This window comes from Arachis ipaensis, chromosome B9 (assembly GCF_059453495.1).
Source record: "Arachis ipaensis isolate K30076 ecotype BB chromosome B9, ASM5945349v1, whole genome shotgun sequence".
Lineage (NCBI taxonomy): Eukaryota > Viridiplantae > Streptophyta > Magnoliopsida > Fabales > Fabaceae > Arachis > Arachis ipaensis.
The window spans coordinates 151,642,594-151,669,842 of NC_142444.1; the positions used below are offsets into that span (position 1 = coordinate 151,642,594).

General features: G+C 32.7%; 1 protein-coding gene across 2 annotated transcripts; it reads left to right on the forward strand.

Annotated features, from left to right (window-relative positions):
• Positions 1–2,244: 2,244 nt before the first annotated feature.
• LOC107618824 (protein S-acyltransferase 8) lies at positions 2,245–7,273 on the forward strand. 2 transcript variants are annotated; one of them, XM_016320991.3, is made up of 5 exons: positions 2,245–2,892; positions 5,120–5,305; positions 5,475–5,774; positions 5,908–6,141; positions 6,378–7,273. In XM_016320991.3, the coding sequence occupies exons 1-5, from the start codon at positions 2,848–2,850 to the stop codon at positions 6,903–6,905; spliced, it is 1,293 nt and encodes a 430-aa protein (XP_016176477.1). In that variant the 5' UTR covers positions 2,245–2,847; the 3' UTR covers positions 6,906–7,273. The 2 variants fall into 2 exon arrangements, with proteins under 2 accessions (XP_016176477.1, XP_088355839.1); XM_088499713.1 differs by lacking the exon at positions 2,245–2,892 and adding an exon at positions 2,972–3,260.
• Positions 7,274–27,249: the final 19,976 nt, after the last annotated feature.

Below are 27,249 nucleotides of genomic sequence, written 5' to 3' on the forward strand. Positions count from 1 at the left end.
AAAATTATAGGGTATATCCAATTCGATCTGATCTGTGTGCAACTCTAATAAAAAAGATAAGAGAGAATGATCACATGGATATGAGAGAGTAAAAAAACTTTTATGTGGAGTTACACCTTAAAATACAAATGCTAATAAACTCCACATGGTTTAGATATTTATTATTTACCATTTGAATTTAGATTTTTTTTTAAATTAAAAAAAGAGGAGTGCTAGGGGATCAGCCGAATTTGTGATGTGTAATTATTAATTAGCCATCATCAATATTTTTAATGGTGTAAAATAACATTTAATGGTGTAGAATTACTCATTTTACTTTTGATGGTTAAGTGTTGACCAAATTTTAATAAAAGTGCTGGCTCTCTATACTTTTTCTATAAAAAATTGATAAAGTAAAAAAGTGAAAAATTAATTTAAATACAATCTTAATTAAATAAATATATCACACTATCTTAATTAAAAATGACTTTTTAAATATATCACACTATCTTAATTAAAAATGACTAACTTTTTATTTTATTATTTTATCAACTTTTTTATTTTAAAAGTTTTAATATTCATGTTATAACTGCGTGATATAACAAAAATGAATTAAGAGTCATGAAAATTTAAATACAATTTTATTTTATTTTATACGAACACTTTTTAATATTTAAGTACGTATATATTTTTCTCAAAATTTGACCGATTTTTTTTATTTTTATCTTATTTTTAAACTAATATTAATCAAATTTTTTTACACTAAAAATGTTTACCTTCAACAAACCAAATATGTATTATTTATTTATATTATATAAGAAAAAGAGGAATAAGTGATAGATAATAATGATCTTATTCCAATTTTTTTCTTTTTGCATTTTGTTTTGTCACGGAAATTCTTTATTTTGACGCAAACAAAAACTATGCAAAGGAAGACTATTCTTCATCTCTCATTATCCAAAAACTACTGGGTTGTGACCAATTTGCAAACAAGAAAGGCAGAGTTAAGAATCAAGGACCATATGGCCTATGCTTATAAAGCTGACTTTTGCAAATTAAAGAGAATATCTAGATTTCGGTAATGCCTTTAAAACTTTAAAGAACAAACACTTAGTCATGGAACAATATTATTCATCATTATATTTTATTACTAGATAATACTAATAATAATAAAGCTACAATTTTGGTAAGTGAAGGATGCTAAAGCATCTGAATCTATGCCATATGGTCAAGGCTTAGACCAACAAAGCCAGGTTGGAACTTCTCTTTTGTCAATTTGCTTCCCTACACTTTTTTGGACCCATGCACCATTTCCCATTTGCCATTCTGAAAACTGTTATTTTCTTTCTTTTAAAAGAAGTGTGAGATTTGATGTAAAGAGAATGATATATACCAAAAAGAGAATAACATTCAAATAAAAAATTTGTTTTCAAGTGCACACAATTTTACATAATTGGCATTAACAATATCATCTCTCATACATATCAAAATAATTCACTATTTACTGGCGTGTCAAAGAAAAATGTGCTTTCTCTTTAATGCTTTTCAGTAATAACTTTTTATTCAAATATTAATTTTTTATCTTTAAATTCAATTTGAAACTCATTGATTTAGGTCATATATATCTTATCTAAATGGTGAAAAGAAATTAGTTAATTTTATATATGAAAAATAACAAGTATATATATCACAATTTTTATGAAAAAATATCTTACAACAAATAAAAAATATTTATTATTTACCAAATCAACTACTCGTATATAATATATATTAAAATATAAAATATATATTAAAAATAAATTACGTAATATATATTTATGCACTGATTTGATGATAATTTTTTGTATATATAATATTTTTGAATATTTATTTACCTAATTTTACTAATAAAATAAAATAAAAGTATAGGAGGTCAGCATTTTTATTAATATCTGATCAATATTTAACTAATTTTACATAATTAGATGCAATCTCACACCATTAAAAATACATGATAGCTAATTGATAATTATAAATTACAAAATCTTTTTGTCCTAACACTCTTCTAAAATAAAATATATGAAATTATTCTCTTTAATTAATATTTCCACACGTCCATATCTGAATTTTTTAATCTGCATATCTGACTAAAACTCTGTGAACATAAAATCTATGCTGATACATTTCATTGTGTTTTACTCGCCATGAAAACTTGTTTTCTTTTGTTTTGTTTTTTCGGTAACATATTTTGTCCTGTTTATAAAAAGGGACATAAACCTGGTGACAGAGAATGGACAATCTCCATCACCACCGTTGGATCATGCTCACTCAGCCACCAGAGACCCCATTTTCGTGAAATAGTAGCTTCATTTTTTGAGATTGTGAAATTTCAGAATAATTAAATAGATATTTTACTGTCATAAAGACAGCGATAAAGATTAAAATAATAATAATAATAATAGTAAGGTGTTAGTGAAGGGCTTATTCTTATTCTTCTTCTTCTCATACCTACTTCAACTTCAAAAATTCAATCTTTCTTCACTTTTCTAGCTGTATCTGCAGTGCACACACTACATTTTTTTTTTCTGTCCCAAAACATTCCTCAACAAAATTAAAAAAAAAAAAAATCCAAACTTCCAAAAATTCCAAACTCAAGAAAACCGCCATCTCCCTCTCTCTCTCTAGGATCACACCCCACCCCTTTTCTCTCTCCTATTTCTTTTTTCTTTGTCTATGAAGCTTTTTCTATAACGAAGCCTACAATTTTTGACCCTGAATCCAACACTTCGATTCACTGTGACTGTGTTTGGAAGAATGGTGTTGGAGAATGAGATGAAGAAAGCTTGCTGGTTCTAGCACTCAAGTAGGAAGAGGGAGGGTAGTATCTTCATGGCACCGAAGCAGCGCGTGTACCAAGTTTGGAAAGGAAGCAATGTAAAGTTCAATTTTTTATCCATTATTAGCTGCAAATTTAGCTTTTTTATCCTTGATATGCTATCTGGGTATGATGTAGATTTGTGGGTAAGTGTTTGATTTGCTTGGTGATGAAGGCTTCTTAAGGGTGGGTTCTAGTGGGTGCCTTTGAATTTCTGGGGCAGTTCTGAACTTCTGGTTGCTTGAGCTGTAGAAGCTAAGTGGGAAAAGCTTTTACTTGAGTTTGATTTTTTGAAATTACAAGTAGGTTGTGTGTGCTCGATGAATTTTTTAGCTGGCAGTGGAGTGAGGTTATACTTTTTTGGGGGGAATTCTACTGACTTGATTGAGCTCTTAGGATTCCATTCTCGATTTCAGTTGGTTATGTGGTAAGCTATGAAGTATGGTCTTTGTTATATTGGAGTGGTATCTGAAGTAATAGCTTGGTCTTGTATCTTCTGAATTGATTTTAAGTGTTGGGAAACTTATGAGAAAATAAGATATGTCGATGTAGTATTTGAAATTTTATTGTTCTGGTTCTGCTATATCTGCTGCTCAAGTTGTGTAAGTGAAAGGAGTTAGAATTCAGTGTAGTGTATGTTTCAGCTTTGGATCAGTTATTGGTTTGAATTTTTGGATTATAGTTTTTGTGTAGTTCAACAGATCATGTTAGTGAGGTTTACAATAATTGGTGAGTTGCTGCTGCTGCTTCTTTTTATTTGTTTTTTGTTTAATTTAATGTGTGTGTGTGTTTTTTTTTTTGGAGACAAAGATGATATCCATGTTTTACATTTAGCAGACTCGGTTTTTTGGAATAGGCTTTCATGTTAGAATTTTGTATTCTCTTTTCTTGGTGAAATGACTCCTGGCTAAGTTAAAGTTTATTAGTAGATAATTGAGTGAGGTGAGATTTAGATTTGGTTACAGGTTGGATTATATTGGCTTAACGTGGAATGATTGGAGCATTTTAGCAACATATGTGGGTCCATGTTGTTGCTATGTTTGGTATGATGTTAAGTGGCTTCTTGTAGAATAAACTCTAAAAGAATGAGAAACTTAAAGTGTGAGCTTAGGATGATTAATGAATTAGAGCAAGCAGAATATTATATCTTCTTTATTATAATAGTATGATTGCTTTTGAAGATGTGTGGTAGTGGTAGATTGGTACTAGCATGTGATAGTGGTCTTCACTATCTGCTTGCTAAATTACTTTTTGTGGAAATTGATAATGATAGGCAATGTTTGCTGTTGGTGTTTGTTGGATGATTAATGCTACGTCATACATGTTTGATTGTAAGTTTGTAACTAGAATCTTGTTGACAATTCCAATGTACAGGATTCCAGTGGTGGTCCAATGGTTGAGAAACGATGAATGATTAATTGTTGATTTGTTCCATGTGGTTTTTGTTGTCTCATCTTTGTTTTATTTCCATATATAAGATGCTTACCCAGTGAAAAGGTCCAAATGATATAATGCATGGTACGATTTTGGGTATGTTCATCAGACTATAGTTTAACTGTTAGTATAAACTGCTAAAATAAGCAAATATTAATACCATAGAATATAAATTGGCCATTTCTATGGTGCACTTGGTGAATTGTTTTGTGGTTCTTGGTCAATTTGTTTGTCTTCTCATGCATCATATGTTCTCTCCTTTTCAAAGGTTTTGGAGTGAAAAAAGAATTTAGTTTTTATGGCATTTTGCAGTTCATGTGGTTGCTTGGTGCATTAGTTTGTGGGATACATTCTGTTTATGATAAGAGGATTTATTATCTTCCACCGCATGTATATTCTTTCCTTTAAAAAGTTAATTTTGATGCATTGAAAGTCTAAAGAAGTTTTATACGTACATCCAATCACGTAACGCTACATCGACAAAAATAACTACATTTACATTGACCGCGTGAATGGTCATTCGAAAGAATGGATGTGATTGGATGGCTGTGTAAAACGTTTTACCCTGTTAGTGCATCAAAATTAAAGTCTTCTTTTAATTTTTTTATTAACGACATATTATATTTTGTGGGTGTTTGTGTATTTATGGAAAGTTTTGCTGGAAATTGTTTGTATTCTGCAGCTTCTGTTAGAACTGTTTCTAATTTCTGATCCTATCCTCTTGAAAATATGTAGCATTCTACTAGTATTGCATTATTCTGTCTCTTTCGGAAACTGTTAGTGTCCTGTGAACTATATTCTGCTGATTTTTAGCTCATATTTTACTCTCAACTTCTCCAAATATTTTTGCAGAAATTCATATTTGGAGGGAGGCTGATATTTGGGCCTGATGCTAGGTCGCTTCTCATCACCTTGTTATTGATTCTTGTTCCAGTTATCATCTTTTGCGTATTTGTAGCGAGGCATCTTCGGCATCAATTTTCTTCATATGATTCAGGATATGCTATTCTAGTGGTGGCAATTCTATTTACTTTTCTTGTAAGTATCATTGCCTTCTTCCCTTAGTTTATTGGTTGATGATTCTATCCTTATCTATGTTGTCAAAACTTGTTCATTTCTAATTTCAATGGTCCAAATTTAAAAAAGGTTATCATATGTCATCATGAGACTGCTTTCTACAGTTTAATACCACAGTCTTTGTCTCTAGGTGTTGATGCTTCTCTTCCTTACTTCCTCACGTGATCCGGGCATTATTCCAAGGAATTCACATCCACCAGAGGAAGAGTTTCGCTACGAATCTGTTGATGGTGGGGGTGGCCGACAAACGCCTAGCCTTCAGTTTCCCCGAACAAAAGATGTAATAGTCAATGGCCATACTATAAGGGTGAAGTACTGTGAAACTTGTATGCTGTATCGACCTCCGCGTTGCTCGCATTGCTCCATTTGCAACAACTGTGTTGAGCGTTTCGACCACCATTGTCCTTGGGTGGGACAATGTATTGGTCTGGTATGATAGTTGACATTCATGACTTAATTTATTTTTTTCATGTGAAGTGTGTTGTTCTTCATTTATGTTCTATTTCTTACTAGTTTTGCTTTGTTCTTATCAGTTTTTCATTTATTTTTTTTCGTCTGTGCAGAGGAACTACCGTTACTTCTTTCTATTTGTTTCTTCAGCAACTCTACTCTGCATCTATGTCTTTTCCATCTCAGCTTACTACATCAAGGTTCGGGTGGATAACTACGATGGCACAGTTTGGAAGGCAATGAAAGAATCCCCTGCATCTGTGATACTCATGGCTTATTGTTTCATCTCTCTGTGGTTTGTTGGTGGACTAACTGGTTTTCATTTGTACCTTATAGGCACAAACCAGGTGAGTTTAAATCTTTTTACATTTCTTGTTTTGATACCTTATAAGGCTTTTTCAACGCGAATATAGAAAATCGAAAGGAGTGATCTCCATTTTATTCGGGAAGCTTCTAAAAGGAGTGACATAATTTGTCATTGTTGATGTAACAATGGACCACCTATGTAATCTTAGAAGAGAAATGCAAGTACTTAAGAATGCCTTGTTATTAAGAAATTGATTCTGAAGTTATTGTTTTGCAGACTACCTATGAAAACTTCCGGTATAGAGCTGACAGCAGGAACAATGTTTTTAATCAGGGATGTTTAGGTAACTTTCTAGAAGTGTTTTGCACAAAAGTAAAGCCCTCTAGGAACAATTTCAGGGCCTTTGTTCAAGAGGAGGTAAGGAGGCCACCTGTTCCGGTCACTCCTCGGGAACATGAACTGGATGATTTGGATGGAGATCGCCGTCCCAAAGTTGAAGATGATCTAGATATTGGTGAAGACCTATTGAAGATATCGCAGCGTAGGAATATTGAAGAGCTTGACGAGGACATTCAGAGCAGAGGGAGCAATGGACCACCTCATAATACATCTGAACCTGACTCCATTTTGTCATTAGATCATCGAGCTCCCACGATTCGGTCGGATGCTAGGCGTTCGAGTTGGGAAAAGAATGAAGGCTTGGAAATTGCACAGCAGGTTCTTGCCGATTCAAATGTCACCGAAAGCAGAAGCTATCTAACAACCTCCGGAAATGTGCCGACCAGGGCCGGTCGGTCTTTATGATATTTGCATAGCGTCAAGATTGTGGGATTACTTGGAGACAAAAGATAGCAAAGGAAACGGTCCTTGTCCAGAGTTGCCATAACACAAGTGAGAGTTGAATTAGTTGGCACTTTTAGTATAAAACTTTCACCTTTTTTTGTGATTACCTTAGCTCTTTGGGAAAGCATAGAAATGTTTGTTTGTAATTGTTTGAGAGGACAAAGAAAGTAGTGTCTTGTTTTTATGGTTAATTTTGTTTTATTTTATTTTTCAAAATTTTCAACAGATCAATATGTTGTGGATCACTGGATCTTATATTCTTATCTTAGTTGGCTTTTATTCTTTGTGTAAATAACCAGTTGGGAATACTTAAGAAGTTGCCCTACAAATGCTGTGTTTTAGGCCTGGAAAACTGCTCATTTTTTTTCAAGTGCTTTTCATTTCTTTGATGTTCATGTGAAACCATCTTTGTTAATTGTTATAATATTCTTTCTAAAGGTGAAAATCTACGTATAATTGTTTTTATGTGAAGTTGACAGTTGAGAGCTGTTAGATAATTTGACAAGTTTGACTAAATTGTTATCTAACAACTTTTAAAAGTCAACTTCACCTTTGCAAAATGAGATTTGGAACACACGATAAATTATTCTTGAAATAATTGTATAGGACAAACCAAGGCTATTGACATTATTCTTATGTTAACTAACTATATAATATTTAGTTATTTTGTTATTTGAATGTTTAATTTATGATTTCAGTTTTTCACCTTTCAATGATCTAATATGATTGGATTTTGTTAAACGAAGCAAATCCATAATGACAACTAGACTTGAAAATCGAATGCTATATTATAGGCATCAAATAATGACTTTGTTATAAAAAGCGAACTAAGTTAAGCCGGAAAAAACTGATTAGCCTAAATTAGAGTTTCATAGTTAAATAGTTTATTATAAAGGGCTCCCCTCTCCACAAAAATTAAAATCCTCAACAAAAACACACTCTAATCTTCATCACTATCATCAATAAACAAAATGAGTTCCTCAACATTATCATTGTTCGCAGTACTTGGCTTGATCCTTATCACCTCTCATGTAGCACATGCCAAGAAACCAATGGCTTCTGCTCCAAGCAAAAGAGTTTCTGCCTTGGTTGGTCTAGTTTGTAAGAGCAATGGAATAGACAAGGAGGATAGAGCAAGATGCACGCAAGAGATGCTTTCAGATCCCAAGATCTCATCGGAGAAAGACTCCGGAAGGCTAAGAGTGCTCCTTCTTGATCTCGCAATCAAGAAAGGCACGAAAGCATGGATGTCCCTGGAGAAGATGGCAAAAGCGACAAACACAATCCTGCTAGGTAACCAACTAATATCAGCTAAGTACCCTGAGGCTCTAAAAGCATGTGCTAAGTATGTGCATAGCGCGGTTGATCATTTTGAAAGTGCCGTTTCAAGGATAAGGAGCGAAGGTCAAGAGATAGACCTTCAAGATACAAGCATGGATATTGCCATTGCGGGTGATCAACTCTATTATTGTGAGACAACCTTGGCTGATGATCACATTGTTGATCATGTTGTTAACTCTATCATCCATGAAGTTAAGTTGTTTCACCGAATGATTTCTTTTGCATTTGACCTATGATTGATTTCTCTTTCCTATCAATCACCAAAGAATTTAATTTTCATGTAATGTCAATTTTACACGTGTATTTAATTATCAAAAATATTATTTATACATTAAAATCAATTACCAATATATTTGTGTATAAATATATGTAGTTTAATTTATTTTATTCCCACATATATTTTATATTGGTGGTTGGTTTTAGTATACAAGTAACATACATAGTTGTTTTATTGTTTAATTATGTAATATCATATTAATAAAAATAACTCTTTTTTATATTGATCGCATAAATAAACCGTCATTCAAATGAACGGATGTGATTAGACGATTAAATTATAATTCAGTGGATCAAAATTAAACTTCATTCAATAATACTCTTTTATTTTGTTTTTTGCACATAATTATTTACATGACAAATCATGTAATTTTTTTATTTTGTTTTCACACACACAATATATATAAAATGAATAATTTATATATTTAATAAACCAAAAGTAGTTAATTTAATGGGATACATGCATGAAACTTCTAGAATTGGCATTTAAAAAGATTGGTGGATTAATTAGAAATTATTTAAAAATTCAAAACTAATAAAATGTACTATCCCTATTTTAAATTAATTATTTTCATTTTGACTTTTTTTTAACTAAAGATAAAAAAAAAAAATTCAAAAGATTATCATTGTATTAGATAATAGATATCATATAGTATTTAGTCAACGTAAAATTGGTTGGAATGATACCATAGTTTTTGGGTATAACTTAAGTAAGAAACTGAATTTGAGACCTTATGAAATAATTATTTATGGAATAAACTTCTATAACTAAACAAAATATTTGACCAAATTTAACTAAACTATTATAACTATTTTTCACATCACGAGTTTTTTTTATCTTCTTTTTTGTTATGGTCATTGTTATCACCATCACACCACCTCTTTCTACCTCCTCATTCTCCTCTTCTTTTTTTCATTTGAATTTCTTTGATCTTATCTTTTTTATTTTTCTCATCATCATCATCATAGTTATTGTTATCGTTATCGTTATCATTATTGTCATCATCGCGTTGTCTTCTTCTTATATGTATAACAGTTTAAATCCAAAATGCATCGAAATTATTAATGGTAATGACACACAAACAAACTCACTTTAAAATAAGTACAGATCAAGTACACTTTATTTAAATCCAAAATGCATCAAAATTACTTAATAATGACACACAAATAACTCTTTCTCCTTTTTTTTTTAATTTACCTTCTCGTCATTTTTAAACCAATTTAATTGAACTTAATTACCAACAAAATTTAAAAGTATTACCAAAAAAATTTGAAAATGTAGCAAGACTATTATTATGCAGGAGAATCGCCTATCATAACCACTGCCCCGACCTAATTTACTTCTAAATTAGTCAAGGAAAAATCTTGGACATGGTAATAAAAAGTGTTTAGATAAATTTGTTTTTTAAAATTTTTTGGGGTATTTATATCTTCTTAATTTTTTAAAAATATTTTTATTAATGTCTAAATTTTTTAAGAAATTTTTGTTAGTTTATAAGTTACACAAGTTTTGTTGTTGTTGTTGTTATTATTGTTGTTGAGTTTAATAAATAATAATAACATTTTTTATGATGACAAATATAATTTTAATCGGTCCCGCTACGTTACCAACAGCATATCTACCAACTTTTGCCAACTCTTATTTATAATTGTGTTTTATGGAAGTGTCTTCGTGGATGTGTCTAATAAAAATATCTTTTTTATGGTTGTGTTTAATAGAAGTGTCTTTATAGATATATTTTTTGGATGTGTCTCTTTATATATGTATTTAAAATATAATAATTAATTATTATTGGTAATAAGTTGGCAGATAATATATTGGTACCCTATATTTTTTCAATTTTAATTGGATTGATAGCTTAAAAGTATTTTTGATGAATCATTTAGTGTTGCAAGTCCAAGTGTTAATGTGCAGCCCAAATAATGAAACCAAGTATCTGAACCTTAACTATTTGGTCCAAACTCTTAGTCCAGCCTATTATACTCATGAAAGAAAAATCTAGCTGTAGGTGGAGTTTTGCAATTCAGGTGAAGCAATTAACTAAGAAAAAAGGTGCTTCACTTTTTTATTAACTACGAAATTAAAAGAAAGAAAAGTAAAATTTGGAGGCTATACCAAATCAAATGGGAGCCAAAAGTAATTCGCTCAAGTTAAGCTAAATTAGAAGAAAGAGGTAAAATATTTTCATTAACATGTTAGTTAAATACTTGTTAAATCTTCTTTCTCTTTGCACATGTAATTTTGGGTAATAAAAAAAAAATGGAGTCTATCTTCTTCTAATGTGAATCAATAGTTAATATTGTTGCTTGAGACAAAAACACAAGGTTAATAATTTTGATTTATCAAACTCATTGAGGATTTGTTACTAATGAAGTTGCAGCTGCCAATATATTCTCTGCATTGCTTAATTCTGATTTTAAATTCCTAATTTTCTGGTTTGATTGAAGAAAAGAAAAGAAAGACTTCAATTGGTTCAATATTCAAAGAGTTGACTTATGGAAAGCAAGCCCTAGCTTTGGAAAAGAACTCAATAGAAAAAGGAGAAATCAACTTCAATTTGAAAAAGGAGAATGAACTAACAAAATTTGAGTTTTATTGAGAGCTTTTCTATTGTTTTAATTCAACATTTTGGATAGTGTTTCTCTCTATTAAAGGAACATTCTGCTAATTAAGATGAAAAGCTACATATGAGAAGAGCTGAATCCGGTTTATCCTATAACTTCAGAGCTGTTCAATATCATCTCTTTCATGGTTTATCATTGAATATTTTATTTGTATATTTTATCTTTCTTGATTTCTATTCACTGGTAAAAGTTATATATGTGAGGCATCAAGACAAATTCATTGAGAGAGAAGATAAAGAAATGTACTTGAAGAGAAAAGCCAAGATTTATGTCAAGTCTCTTTTTGATTGTATTTTCATTTTGTATCATATACCTGAGAGGTATTTCTTACTAAGTTGTGTGAGCACTTAGTGTGTTGTGAGTTTAGAGAATGAACCTAGCAAAATCAAGTTTAGGTAGAAACTTAGTTTGTCTCTGATAGAATTATATATTGAATCATTGAGAATTGATGTATGTAATATTTGAAAACAAAATACAATATATAACTACGTCATGCCTGCATTGCATAAAGTAGCTGAATTATGATATATAGCTACGTCATTTTCTTCTTCTCTATTCTAATTCTATTTTTACTTGTTTTGAAATAAAACAAAATTTTTTTCTACATAATCTATTTTGTAATCTGAACAGAAGTAAAATTTTATTTTCTGATCTAAAAATTAATTAATCAAATTTAAAAAAAATCATAGATTAAACTCTTTCTCTAAGCTATCAAGAACCTTCAATTATTATTATTATTATTATTATTATTATTATTATTATTATTATTATTATTATTATTATTTCTTCGTTAGAATATCAAATCTCAGTTATAAATATAAATTCTAAGTATTACATAGTGGCTAATAATTTATAACCGATTTTTAAGTATGCTAAGAACATTTTTGTTAATTATTTTGTTATTTAGATCTTTAATTTTGTTAGTAGGTTGATGATTGATGATGAAAAATTGACACTTATGATTTCTGTTTTTCCCTTTTCAGCGATCTACCATGATTGGATTTTGTTAAACGAAGCTAATCCATAATGACAACTAGACTTGAAATCCAATGCTAATATATATGAGTATCAAATCAAGAGACTTTGTTATAAAATCCAACTAATTAAGTTAAGCCAAAAGAAGAAAATGATTAATAGCCAAAATTAGAGTTTCATGGTTAAATAGTTTAGTATAAAGGACTATATAATCCCTCCCCCCAAAAATAACAAATCTCAACAAAAACACACTCTAATCTTCATCATTATCATCAATAAACAAAATGAGTTTCTCAACATTACCATTATTCTTCAAAGTACTTGGCTTGATCCTTATCATCACCACTCATGGCTCTTATGTAGCAGAAGCAAGGAAAGCAATAGCTCCTTCTCCAAGGCAAAGAGTTTCAGCGTTGGTTGATGTAGTTTGTCAAAGCTACGAAGTACTAGAGGAGGATAGAGAAAGATGCACGAAGGAGATGCTTTCAGACCCCAAGATCTCGTCGGAGAAAGACTCCGGAAAACTGAGAATTCTGCTCGTTGATCTGGCAATCAAGAAGTCCAGAGAAGCACGGATCTCCCTGGAAAAGATGGCAAAAACAAATAACAAGTATCCTGAAGCTCTAGAACATTGTGCTGGGTTCTTAAATGATGCGGTTCTGCAGTTTGATAGTGCCCTTGATTCATTGAAGAACCCAAATCCAGAGGAAGATCTTATGTCCATAAGTATGAATGTTACTATTGCAGGTGATCAGCTTGATTATTGTGAGATAGGCTTAGCGAATGATCACATCGTTGATCACACTGTTAAATCTATCATCCACAATGCTAGGATGCATCAGCGAATGGTTTCTAGGGCATTTTCCATGTGATTTCTCTTTCTTCTTTAACAACGAACATTGTTGATCAAACTGTATTATAAACAAAAATGTTGTTCATCATATTGAACCGCGTATAAACATATTGTTCATTCTTTGTTTACATTTTTCTCTCCTGCTTTTCTTTTTCTTTCCATCATTTTTAGTGTGAAACACTAAAAGTAATGAATTATGATTTTAATTTTAGTAATGAATTATGAATTTTAATTTTAATTTTAGTCCTAGGGTATTATGATGTTAGTGTTAATGTTAATGCATGCACTTCGAGAAAATGGGATGAAGGATTAGGTCTCTCATACTAAGATGTCCTAGCCTTTATCTGTGAAAATATTTCTCTTATTAATGGTCTCACTCCTACCCATAAGACTCTAGGTCCTTTTCGTGCACAACTCTATCGCATTGTAAACCACATTATCCTCCCTCAAAGCGGTTCATATCAAAGGATTTTATTTTGTGAGACACTAGCGTTATATACAATCATTATATGAAAATTGAAATTTTCTTTGCTTATTTGATGAGGTATATGTATGATTGCATAAAGAGTGATAAGAATGTGTCACTTTCATATGCATGTTTTTAACTTGTTTCTTTGAATTTTTTGGTATTGACCTTTCCAATGAGCCACTTGAAAATAAAAACTTACCCAAAAGAGGGTGGTATAGTGAAACAACAAAAGAAATGACCTATCAGATCTGAAAGAGTAGTCATTGATGAAGAAGAAGAAGAAGAGCTTGATGACATTTCTCCTCAATCCACCACTAGAATATCAACCTCTACTAGACACAAATCTCTTCTGTACGAATTTGTTAAGGATGTTCTGCAAGAATTTGTCAACTTGTCCAATCATCTCATCTTTTCCAGTGAACAAGAGAGAAAGCATGCTGTTCGAAATGAAAATGCTTTTCGCAAGTCAAGGGACCGAGTTGCTATTCTTCTGAAGTATGTGGATAACATTCATAAAGATGAAACCATCGTAACTTATCAAGAGGAGCCATTGAATACTGAGGATGAAGGCTCAGATGCCTAAGGATGTCTCATGTTGACTACTTTTAATTCTGTTGCACTTAGTTTTATGAGACAATTTGTTTTTTAGATAATGGTTCTTGTGTCTTCTGGATAACTGTATCTCTTAACTAGACAATTATTTTTTTCTAGCTATGTTATTTTTGGAATCTAACGTGCAAGGCTGAATAGGTGAACCTTTCCTCCCTTGATGATAAAAGGGGGAGTAGAATAGTCATGAATAGGATAAATAGGATAGATTGAGATAGGGTAGATTGAGACATATGATGACTTGATGTTTTGCTCATTAATAAGCTCTTGTTTAATGATATTCTCTTATCTCTTATATGTGCCGCTAAAAATCCTGGTTGTATGCTAGTATGACATGTATGTTGTTTGTGAAGAAGCACACATTAAAGGGGAGTATGTCTTACGAGAGAAAGATGGAGCAAATCACATTTGATTTGGCATCGTCAAAGGGAAGTCTCTAATTTGAATTTTGTATTTAATTCCCTTTAAATCCACATTAAATGATGTTTGTCATCAAGTGGGAGATTGTTGAGTTTAGTAATCAATAATAACATTTTTTGTGATGACAAACATGATTTTAATTGGGTTGATAGCCCAAAAATATTTTTGATGAATCACTTATTGTTGCAAGTCCAAGTGTTATTATGCAACCCAAACAATGAAACCAAGTATCTGAACCTTAGCTACTTAGACCAAGCTCTTAGTCCAACACATTATCCGCATGAAAGAAAAATCATCTAGCTGCTAGTGGAATTCTGGCAACTCTGATAAAGCAATTAACCAAGAAAAAGGGTGCTTCACTTTATCGTTAAGCACCAAATTAAAAGAAAGAAAAGCAAATTTTGGAGGCTATGTCAAATCAAATGAGAGCCAAAAATAATTTTCTCAAGTTAAGCTAAATCAGAAGAAAGAGGTAAAATATTTCCATTAACATGCAAGTCAATTACTTGTTGAATCGTCCTTCCCTCTGCACATGCAATTTTGGGTAACAAAAGAAAAATAGAGTCTACCTTCTTCTGCTGTGAATCAATGGCTAATATTGTTGCTTGAAGCCAAAGCCCAAAGTTAATGATTTTGATTTATTAAACCCATTGAGGAATGAAGTTGCTGCCAATCTATTTTCTGCATTGCTTAACTCTGATTTTAAATTCCTAATTTTCTGGTCTAATGGAAGAAAAAAAAGAAAAAACTACAGCTGGTTCAAGATTCAAGGAATTGACTTAAGAAAGCAAGTCGTAGCTTTGGAAACAGAACTCAATACAAAAAGGAGAAATCAACTTCAGTTTGGAAAAGGAGAGTGAACCAACAAAATCTGAGTTTCATTGAGAGCTTTTCTACTGTTTTAGTTCAACGTTTTGGACAATATTTCTATATCAAATTAAAGGAACTTTCTACCAAGATGAAGAGCTATATATGAGAAGAGTTGAATTCAGTTCATCCTATAGTTTTAGAGCTGTTCAACATCATCTCCTTCATGGTTTATTATTGAACATTTTGTTTGTATATTTTATCTTTCTTGGTTTCTATTTAGTGGTAAAAAGCATATACGTGAGGCACAAGAAAAAGCCATTGAGGGAAAAGACAAAGAAAGGTACTTGGAGAGAAAAGCCAAAATTTATGTCAAGTCTCTTTTAATTGAATTTCTGTTTTGTATGATGCACTTGAGAGGTATCTCTTGCTACGTTATGTGAGCACTTAGTGTGTTGTGAGTCTAGGGAGTGAACCTAGCCAAATCAAGCTTAGGTAGAAGCTTGGTTTGTCCCTGGTAGGATTAGGTTGAATCCTTGTGAATTGGGGTATGTAATATTTGAAAAGATAGTGAAAATTCTACCACTGTTATGTAGAGACTAGATATAGGCTGCATTGCACAAGGCAGCTAAACTATGATACATGGCTGTGTCATCTTCTTCTTCTCTGTTTTGATTTTGTTTTCACTTGTTATGAGCCAAAACAAAATTATCTGCTGCATAATTGATGAACGGATTTTTGTGTGGTCTAGAATTTCACAATAAATTCTCGTTGCAAGTATAATTTCTAAACCAACAATAATTCTTTCATACAAAAACTTGGTTGTCACAAGTAACAAGCCCCTAATAAAAATGATAACTGAAGTATTTAAACCTCGGGTCGTCTCTCAAGGAATTGCAGGGAAGTATGCTTATAATTGGTTATGAAAAAGTATGTTTTGGGGTTTTAGGTAAGAAACAGGAAAGATAATTGGCAATGAAATTCAAATGATAAAAAGGCCTTGGCAAGGTTTGGTGGTCAAGGATCTCCATCCTTATTACTAACCACAATATGAGAATTGGCAAGGATCAACCCCATTAAATCATCCTCCAACTTAGTAAAGGAAAGTCAAATGAGCTATGTCAATCCAAGTCCATAAGTTCTAGCTATCCACTAAATCAATTAGTGATGACTAGAGTCAATGGTTTCCAATCATCAATTACTTGGACATTAGTAACTCAACAGTTCCTAAGTTACCATCCCAAGCCAAGAGCATAAAAGTCTAATTCAGAATCCTCCCAAGCATTTCATCAAACACTTGGAATGCACAATATAAAAACATAGGAAATTAATAAGAGAATATTAGATCTAAATAGTCAATTGCAAACATCAATAGAAACAAATGAAGGAAGAAGCAATAAACATAAAGGAACTCAAATTGCATTAATAAGGAAATTGAATCTACATGGAGGAATTCATAAATCAAATTGGGGAAATAAACAACTTAACAAGAGAAATGAATAAACCAAGGTGCTAGAACAATTAAAGTAGAAGAAACCTAGATTGAAGCAAGGTGGAATTCTGAATTTGAGAAGAAATGAATCTAAAACCTAAAACCTAGAGAGAGGAGAGAGCCCCTCTCTCTAGAAAGCTACATCTAAAACCTAACTAATGTCAAAAGTGAATAATGAATGAATTCCCCCCTTCTGCTCCACTATGCAGCCTCTAATCAGTATTTTTGGGCTTGAAACTAGGCCAAAAATAGCCCAGAAATTGCCCCCAGCGATTTCTGATACGTCCAGCACGTGGCTCATGCATGCGTACGCGTGATGCATGTGTGCGCGTCACCTAACAACAACGCAACAATGGCAAATTATATATCATTTTGAAGCTCCGGATGTTAGCTTTCCAACGCAACTAGAACCGCCTCATTTGGACGTATGTAGCTCAAGTTATGGTCAATTAAATGCGAAGAGGTCAGGCTTGACAGCTCAGCAATTCCTTCAATTTCTTGTATTCCTTCCACTTTTGCATGCTTCCTTTCCATCCTCTGAGCCATTCCTGCCCTGGAAAACCTGAAAACACTTAACACACATATCACGGCATTGAATGGTAGTAAGAGAGAATTAAAAATTAGTAATTTAAGGCCAAAGAAGTTTGTTTTCAATCATAGCACAAAATTAGGAAGGAAAATGTAAAACATGGGATTTCTATTGAATAAGTGTGAGAATAATGGATAAAATCTACTGAATTAAGCACAAGATAAACCGTAAAATAACAGTTTATCAATCTCCCCACACTTAAACATTAGCATGTCTTCATGCTAAGTTCAAGAGAACTAAAAGAGTGAAGGCAAAATGGTAGGATGTATGAAATGCAACCTATCTGTATGAATGCAACTAAATGTTAAGTGCTTTTACCTAGTTGGTGAAATGTAAATAAACCTTTCAAGATCAAATATGAACTGAATTTCACTAATTCAAATCATAAAAATGAAGTACAAATAGACTTGCTGAAGAAAATAGCTCATGAAAGTCGGGAACAAAGAATCGAGCATCGAACCCTCACTGGAAGTGTATACACTCTAATCACTCTAGTGTTTAAGGGTCAATTCTCTCAATTATCTACTAATCTTACTTTCTAAGGCTTGCTCTTATTCTACCAATCAACAAAGAATTAATGCACAGATACACATATCAAGAGGTCTTTTAAGGGTTGTAATGGGGTTAGGGTCAAGGTAGGATTGTATCTGGTCAAGTGGACTGAAATCTGAATCCTTGATTAACCTCAACTTCTCACTCAACTTAAGACAATCCATGTAATCAGAATATAAAATCTAACTACCCATTAACTATCTTTTGCCATATATTCATGCATCCCAAATTGAGTACAACTCATATGCATTGCTACCAACATTTACTTTGGGGCATTTTGTCCCCTCTTTATTATTTGCTCTTTTTCTTTTCTTTTTCTCATAATATATATTTTTTTCTTTCTTTTCTTTTGTTTTTCTCAATGCATATGATTAAGGTATTGAATCCAAGAATGTGTGCTCAACTATCTTTTTCACATTTTCATAGAAATACACGATACCCGATTCCCAAACCAAATGTTCCAAACCCACCTTCCCCACACTTAATTCATGTACCTCCCACTAGTCTAAGCCAACCAAAGATTCAAATTAAGGACATCATTGTTTTCCACTTAGAGTTAGTGATGAGCTAAAATAAAGAACAAATGGGGTAAAATAGGCTCAAATTGGTTTGCAAAGGATAATGAAAGGTTAAGGCCATATGGGTATATAAGCTATGGTGAAACAAAGGCCTTAATCATATATGTGTATGCATACATCAAACAATAGAAATATAGAATCAAGCAAGACAAAGATCACAATTTTAGAGAGAACAACACACCAAAAATAAAATATTGGTTGATAAAATACAACCAATCAATTGGGCTCAAAATCTCACAAGGCTGTGTGTTTGAGCTCTAAACCATGTTCCAAATTAAATTTCTTCAAACAAGTTTAACAAAAATTTTAATTCAAATTAGTGAAATGCTATAAAAAGTTTCTTGAAAAAAAGAAAATATTACTTCAACCAAGTAGTGGCAAAATATGCACAAAATTAAACAAACATGCAATCAAACATGCAAATGCAACAACTAATTTAACAAAGAAAATTAAACATCGGTGTTGAATCAGAAAGTACTAACCACCGGAAGTCGGTATCGACCTCCCCACACTTAAAGATTGCACCGTCCTCGGTGCATGCAAAGATGTACAAGTGGACGGGTGGCTCCAACTGATGTTTTTTTTCTCCAAGGAATGTGCGATAGGCACTTGTCTGTCGCCCCATGTAAAAGTCTTCCGGTTCCCTTCTTGGTGGCCATCCTGAAAGAAGAGAAAAAAGAAGAAAAGTAACCCAGAAACAAAGATAAGAAAACAAATAAAATATGGGTGGGTTAATACCGAATAAAGAGGGTCTCAACTACATGGTAGCTACAACATGCAAGTGAGAAAACAGTAGAAGCAAATGGCATCTCAATTAGTGCAAAAAGTGCAATAATAGGGGAGAGTGGGTCATGAAAAATAGTATAAGTTCATGTCAATGCAAAAGGAGTATAAGTATCATAAAATATTAGCATTGACTTATAAATAATATTGCCCAACAATATAAAACAAGTCACTAAGCACCAAAATAATGCAAGAAAAGATGCAACAGTTGAATAAGAACATTTAACACCAATGATAAAATAAGAAACTAGAAAACAAGATAAAAACATGAAAAAATTAAAATGCAATGAAGGAGAGTATGCAAATGCAATATGTAAAAGAGAATGAAAGAGAATAAGGATGAGAAGGAAGAAGAAGAAAGCGAGAAAGGAAGAGGAAAGAAGAAAAGGAGCGAAGAGAGAGAAAGAATTAGGATTGAGAGAGAATTAGGATTTGGGAAGAGGGAATAGTTGAAACGGGGCGACACGCTGTTTTAGTGATGTGGCGCATGCGACGCACACGCGTGCCCCACGCGTACGCGTGGGTTGCGCAAAAATGAAGGCGACGCATAAGCGTCTGGCACGCGTACGCGTGCCCTTGGTCGTGCCAGTCGCACGAGACCAGCCAAATGCCCGCGCAACTCTCGGATCAAAACACCATTTTACGCCGATTTTCCATCCACGTGTACGCGTCGCTGACGCTTACGCGTGGATTGGCCAAATTTCAGGTGATGCGCACGCCTGAGGTATGCGTACGCGTGGTCTTGATTGTGTGCAAAGCACGCTTCCTGCTCAACTCCCGCCCAACTCTCTGTTCAATCCAATATATTTCGCATTCCTGTATGACGCGTGCGCGTCCTAGACACTTGTGCGTCGAATGCCCCTTTTTTTTTATGCAGAATACAGGTGAGGATGCAGAATTGATGAATTAACACTGAAAAAATAAAACTAAGAATAAAAACGGGCGATCATACCATGGTGGGTTGTCTCCCACCTAGCACTTTTATTTATTGTCCTTAAGTTGGACATTTGGTGAGCTCCTTGTCAGGGCGGCTTATGCTTGAACTCTTCTAGGAATCTCCACCAATGCTTGCAATTCCAATAGCCTCTGGGATCCCAAACTAGGCGCATAAAGCCTTCAAGTAAGTTAAAGCAAGTGACAAGGCCCCAAGAGTGGTGATTGCTAGAATGAATTCCGGGGTCCCAAACCTTGCTTTTGCACCCATCTTCATATTGATCATCATTGTTCCAATCGGGTGGCAAGCGATCTGAATTCTCACTGAGACATCCAAAGAACTTCCTAGACCCATTCAATCGAGCTCTACACCAATCCTTGCACTTCAACTTGGAGCATACAACCATATTGAACATTGCATGACAACTCCAACCACTAACCATCTTCCTCTTACTCTTAACGCCACAAAGAGCTCTAAGCTGACTATCTGTCTCAAGTAAACCATATTCAAGTGGAATGAGAAAGCCAAGGGATATGAATTTTACCCACTTGAACATTGTGAAGGATGATGGTGACTTAGGTGGAGAGGTCTCCAACAACTTTGGCAAGGTGATTTCAAACTCCACTCCCTTGTGTTCTTTCTTGACAACTCCCAACTCTTTGCAAGCTTCTTCAATATCAACCTCTTCCTCTTGGTAGCTTTCTTCCAATTCAATCTCTTCTTCATTGCTCACCAAGGGCATGGGATGTTGTACTTCTTCTTCTTTAATCTCCATGTCAAGTCCAATGGGAGAGGATTCAATTGTAGATATGGATTCATCAATGATTGAATCCATCTCTTGATCAACCTCTTCAAAGTCTTCAACCAGGATATGTCTTGAAGGTTGTACACCCTCCTCAACATCAATTTCAAACATCTTAGAAGGAGGCTCTATGACTTGGGTTTCCCATGGAGGTTCTGCATCTCCTAAGTCTTCAACCACTTCCTCCTCTTTGATAATTTCGGCTTTTTCCACTTGCTCTAATACAAAACCAAACTCCTCTTTGATGTCTTCCACCTTTTGACAACTTTCTTCAAGGGTCTCTACTACCTCCACCTTCTGGGCCTCCTCGTGCTTCTCTTGTTCCATGTCAATAGCATAATTGTGATCATGTTGCTCTTGGATTGATGTATCCACACGGGATATAAGAGCTTGGAGAGTAGAGGTGAGACTAGTGAGAGTAGAGGTAAGTGTGGTTTGAAGCTCTATTTGCCCTTGGCGAATAACACTAAGGATGTTGTCATCCAGTGGAGGTTGGGGTGGATAGGAGGGTTCATTATTTTGGAGAAAGGGTTCATAATAGGAAGGTGGTTCTTCTTGGTAAGGATATGGAGATGGTAAATATTGAGGTGGTGGTTCATGAGAGTAATTATGTTGGAATGAGGGTGGTTCTAAGTATGGTTCATATGGTTCGTATGGTGGTTGGTATGGTGGATATGGGTCAGGATCATATGGAGGTGTTTGGTGGTAAGGGGCTTGTGAGTATGGTGGTTCAAAATTATGTTGAGGAGGGGGTTAATAGGTATGTGGTGGTGATTGTTGACACGTATAAGAAGGGCTACCACATCCATTAGGTTGGTATGCATTAGGATTGGAGTTATACCTAGATGAGATCGGAGGAGGTTGTTGCCAAGAAGGTTAAGCATCTGCTTGTGGCTCCTCCCATCTTTGATTCTCCCATCCTTGATGCATATTCTCATTGTAGCCTCCGTTTCCTACAGCATAATTTGAACCAAACTCATAGCCAAAGTGATGAGAATTCATAGTAGCAAATAAAAACAAAAACTGATAAAAATAAGCAACTAAGTCCTAAAACTAGCAAACAAGCAAAAAGCAAATATTTACAGTAACCAATAATAAGGCACACGTTTGCGATTCCCCGGCAACGATGCCATTTTGATGAACGAATTTTTGTGTGGTCTAGAATTTCACAATAAATTCTCGTTGCAAGTATAGTTTCTAAACCAACAATAATCCTTTCATACAAAAACTTGGTTGTCACAAGTAACAAACCTTTAATAAAAATGATAACCGAAGTATTTAAACCTTGGGTTGTCTCTCAAGGAATTGCAGGGAAGTATGCTTATAATTGGTTATGGAAAAGTATGTTTTGGGGTTTTGGGTAATAAACAGGAAAGATAATTGGCAATGAAATTCAAATGATAAAAAGGCCTTGGCAAGGTTTGGTGGTCAAGGATCTCTATCCTTATTACTAATCATAATATGAGAATTGGCAAGGATCAACCCCATTAAATCATTCTCCAACTTAGTAAAGGAAAGTCAAATGAGCTATGTCAATCCAAGTCCATAAGTTCTAGCTATCCATTAAATCAATTAGTGATGACTAGAGTCAATGGTTTCCAATCATCAATTACTTGGATATTAGTAACTCAAGAGTTCCTAAGTTACCATCCCAAGCCAAGAGCATAAAAGTCTAATTCAGAATCCTCCCAAGTATTTCATCAAACACTTGGAATGCACAACATAAAAACATAGGAAATTAATAAGAGAATATTAGATCTAAACAGCCAATTGCAAACATCAATGGAAACAAATGAAGGAAGAAGTAATAAACATAAAGGAACTCAAATTGCATTAATAAGGAAATTGAATCTACATGGAGGAATTCATAAATCAAATTGGGGAAATAAACAACTTAACAAGAGAAATGAATAAACCAAGGTGCTAGAACAATTAAAGTATAAGAAACCTAGATTGAAGCAAGGTGGAATTCTGAATTTGAGAAGAAATGAATCTAAAACCTAAAACCTAGAGAGAGGAGAGAGCCTCTCTCTCTAGAAAGCTACATCTAAAACCTAACTAATGTCAAAAGTGAATAATGAATGAATTCCCTCCCTTTTGCTCCACTCTGCAATCTCTAATCAGTATTTTTGGGCTTGAAACGGGGCCAAAAATAGCCCAGAAATTGCCCCCAACGATTTTTGATACGTCCAGCACGTGGCTCATGCAGGCGTACGCATGATGCACGCGTGCGCGTCACCTAACAACAAGGCAACAATGGCAAATTATATATCATTTCGAAACCCTGGATGTTAGCTTTCCAACGCAACTAGAACCGCCTCATTTGGACCTATGTAGCTCAAGTTATGGTCAATTAAGTGCGAAGAGGTCAGGCTTGACAGCTCAGCAATTCCTTCAATTTCTTGTATTCCTTCCACTTTTGTATGCTTCCTTTCCATCCTCTAAGCTATTCCTGCCCTGGAAAACCTGAAAACACTTAACACACATATCACGGCATCGAATGGTAGTAAGAGAGAATTAAAAATTAGTAATTTAAGGCTAAAGAAGTATGTTTTCAATTATAGCACAAAATTAGGAAGGAAAATGTAAAACATGAGATTTCTATTGAATAAGTGTGAGAATAATGGATAAAATTTACTGAATTAAGCACAAGATAAACCGTAAAATAGCGGTTTATCAATAATCTATCAAGCAGTCTAAACAGAAGTAAAGTTTTATTTTCTAGTTTGAGAATCAATTAATCAAATTTAAAAGAAGACCATAGATTCAACGTTCCTTCTCTAAGTCATTAAGAACCTTCAATTGTAATTATTATTATTATTATTATTTATTCGTTAGAATATCAAATCTTGGTTGTAAATATATATTTTATTATATATGAAATTTTATTTCAGAATGAATAATCCAAAAGATAACCTAAAATAAATAAACAAATAAATGAAGGAAAGACTACAGGATCCCTTAATTATTAGCTTGTTATAAGAATGTGATTGAGTTGAGTTGGATTAGAATTTGGAAATAATTTGTGTACACAAACCGAATCGATTTAAACCAAGAACCACACAGGATCAATTATTCTTGAAATAATTATCTAGGACAAACCAAACAGTATTGACATTTTTATATTAACTATATAATATTTAATTATTCAACTATGTTAGATATACACAAAAAATTAATCACTAAATCATCGATATAAAATATAAATTAAAAATAAATTAAATAATACATTATTTATATGTAAATATATAGTGACTAATTTAATAGCCAATTTTTAGTATGCTAAGAAAATTCTTGTTAATCATTTGGTTATTTAGATCTTTAATTTTGTTAGTAGGTTGATGATTGATGATGAGAAATTGACACTTATGATTTCTGTTTTTCTCCTTTCAGCGATCTACAATGATTGGATTTTGTTAAACGAAGCTAATCCATAATGACAACTAGACTTGGAAATCCAATGCTAATATATATGGGTATCAAATCAAGAGACTTTGTTATAAAATTCAACTAATTAAGTTAAGCCAAAAGAAGAAAATGATTAATAGCCAAAATTAGAGTTTCATAGTTAAATAGTTTAGTATAAAGGACTATATAATCCCTCCCCCCAAAAATAAAAATCTCAACAAAAACACACTCTAATCTTCATCACTATCATCAATAAACAAAATGAGTTCCTCAACATTACCATTGTTCTTCAAAGTACTTGGCTTGATCCTTATCATCACCAATCATAGTTCTCATGTAGCAAATGCAAGGAAAGCAATAGCTCCTTCTCCAAGGCAAAGAGTTTCAACGTTGGTTGATGTAGTTTGTCAAAGCTATGGAGTACTAGAAGAGTATAGAGCAAGATGCACGAAGGAGATGCTTTCAGACCCCAAGATCTCGTCGGAGAAAGACTCCGGAAAACTGAGAATTATGCTCGTTGATCTGGCAATCAAGAAGGCCAAAGAAGCACGGATCTCCCTGGAAAAGATGGAAAAAACAAATAACAAGTATCTTGAAGCTCTAGAACGTTGTGCTGGGTTTTTAAACGATGCGGTTCTGCAGTTTGATAGTGCCCTTGATTCACTGAAGAACCCAAATCCAGAGGAAGATCTTATGTCCATAAGTATGAATGTTACTATTGCAGGTGATCAGCTTGATTATTGTGAGATAGGCTTAGCTAATGATCACATTGTTGATCACACTGTTAAATCTATCATCGACAATGTTAGGATGCATCAGCGAATGGTTTCTAGGGCATTTTCCCTGTGATTTCTCTTTCTTCTTTAACAACGAACATTGTCGATCAAACTGTATTATAAACAAAAATGTTGTTCATATTGAACCACGTATAAACATATTGTTCATTCTCTGTTTACATTTTTTTCTCTTGCTTTTCTTTTTCTTTCCCTCATTTTTAGTGTGAAACACTAAAAGTAATGAATTATGATTTTAATTTTAGTACACAGTCATTTAATCACATTCTTTCTTTCAGATAATCATTATTTTTGTTGACGTGATGATATATAATTGAATGTACGTTTAAAATTGTATTACACTGACAATATATCAAAATTAAATTCAATGAATTATATTGCAATATTTATTTAACATACAATTCTGATCTGTATGGGAAGTGAATAAAATGAATTGCATAATATGTCCTTCCAATCTTTCTCAAATAAGGTAAAAAGTTAGATGTGTATGTCAATGCATTCCTTTAAAGTTTTACACACGATGCACAGAGACGGACTCACGGGGCAAGTACTCTTCCACCCTCCCAACAAATTTTAAACTTATATATTATTATAATAGATATATTGTATAGAGTAAAATTTAATAGTGTAGTGATAGTAAAAAGAGTTGGTAATTCTTTATGTATTAAGGTTCAAATTTTTCTATATATATTTATATTATTTATATTTTTTATATTTTTTTAGAAATTAATTTTAACATCTATCATCATATAAAAAATACTTTAATATTATTTATAATAATATTATTTTTTCTAATTTTATTTAGTTGTTTCTTTTTTATTATTTTTCTATCAACTTTTACACCTATTATTATATAAAAAAACTTTAACATATTTTAAATTCCTATAATAAAATTATTAGTGTAATTAATTTATATTATTTTATGTCATATTTTTTTAATGATATAAAACATAAAAATATAATTCACTGTCACATAAATACTTAATAAAATAAATTAATTAATAAAATATTTAAAAATAGACATAGATATAAAATTATAAAAAATTATTAAAAATATAAAGACTGCAATAATTATTTTATTTGACAAGTATTTATTAATTTTTAATTAAAAAATTAATTATAATTATTTCTATTATCAAATATATGACATTATATTTGATTATACAAGATTTTAATTTTCGACTCCTCCACTTTTAGATTCTTGAATCCGTTCCTGACCATGCATATTAAAAGATGTTTTAAAATTACGCCACCATATAAAAGAAACATATTGTTTTGATAGACTATAATTTAATTAATATATTGTAAATAATTATTATACACATGTTGATAAAGATTATTAAAGTCATGGTGAGATTACCCGCCCGGAGGGGCTATGCTATATTTGTTTCAAAATATATGCATGTCACTATTATCAAATTTTTCAGAATGGAGAATACTAAGTTCATGGATACTCTAATGCATCCGAACTCAAGGTTGAGAAAGAATGAAACTAAAAAAGATGTTAATGAAACAATATATAAAAGAATAATAGGTTCTCTTATGTATCTTATATCTTTTAGATCAGATATTGTGTAAAATATTAAAGTTTGTTCAAGATTTCAATCACAACTAAAAGAGTACAGTCATATCTTTCTGTAATTAAAAGAATTATTATATATGTTCATTGCACATCCAACTTTGATTTATATTATCCTAAGTCTAATGGTTTTTCTGCAGTTGGGTATTATGATGTAGATTTTGCTGGAGATAGAATGGATAGAATAAGCATACTTCTAGAATTTGCTGCTTTTTAGGCAGATTCCTAAACACGTGGTCAAGCAAAAAGCAGTCTACCGTTGCACTATTTACAGCCGAAGCCAAATACATTGCTGCCTCATCTTGTTCCCAATTGTTATGGTTGAAAACTCAGTTAGCTAGTTACAAATTGAAACCTGAAAATATTGCTTTATTTTGTGATAACTTGAGTGCCATCAATATTTTCAAAAATCCTGTTTT

Bases quoted from the DNA above. Each gene is read 5' to 3' on its own strand.
- LOC107618824 (XM_016320991.3), top strand. From the start codon at position 2,848: ATGGCACCGAAGCAGCGCGTGTACCAAGTTTGGAAAGGAAGCAAT. The intron at 2,893-5,119 runs GTAAAGTTCAAT...ATATTTTTGCAG, and splicing joins AAGTTTGGAAAGGAAGCAAT to AAATTCATATTTGGAGGGAG. The intron at 5,775-5,907 runs GTATGATAGTTG...TCGTCTGTGCAG, and splicing joins TGGGACAATGTATTGGTCTG to AGGAACTACCGTTACTTCTT.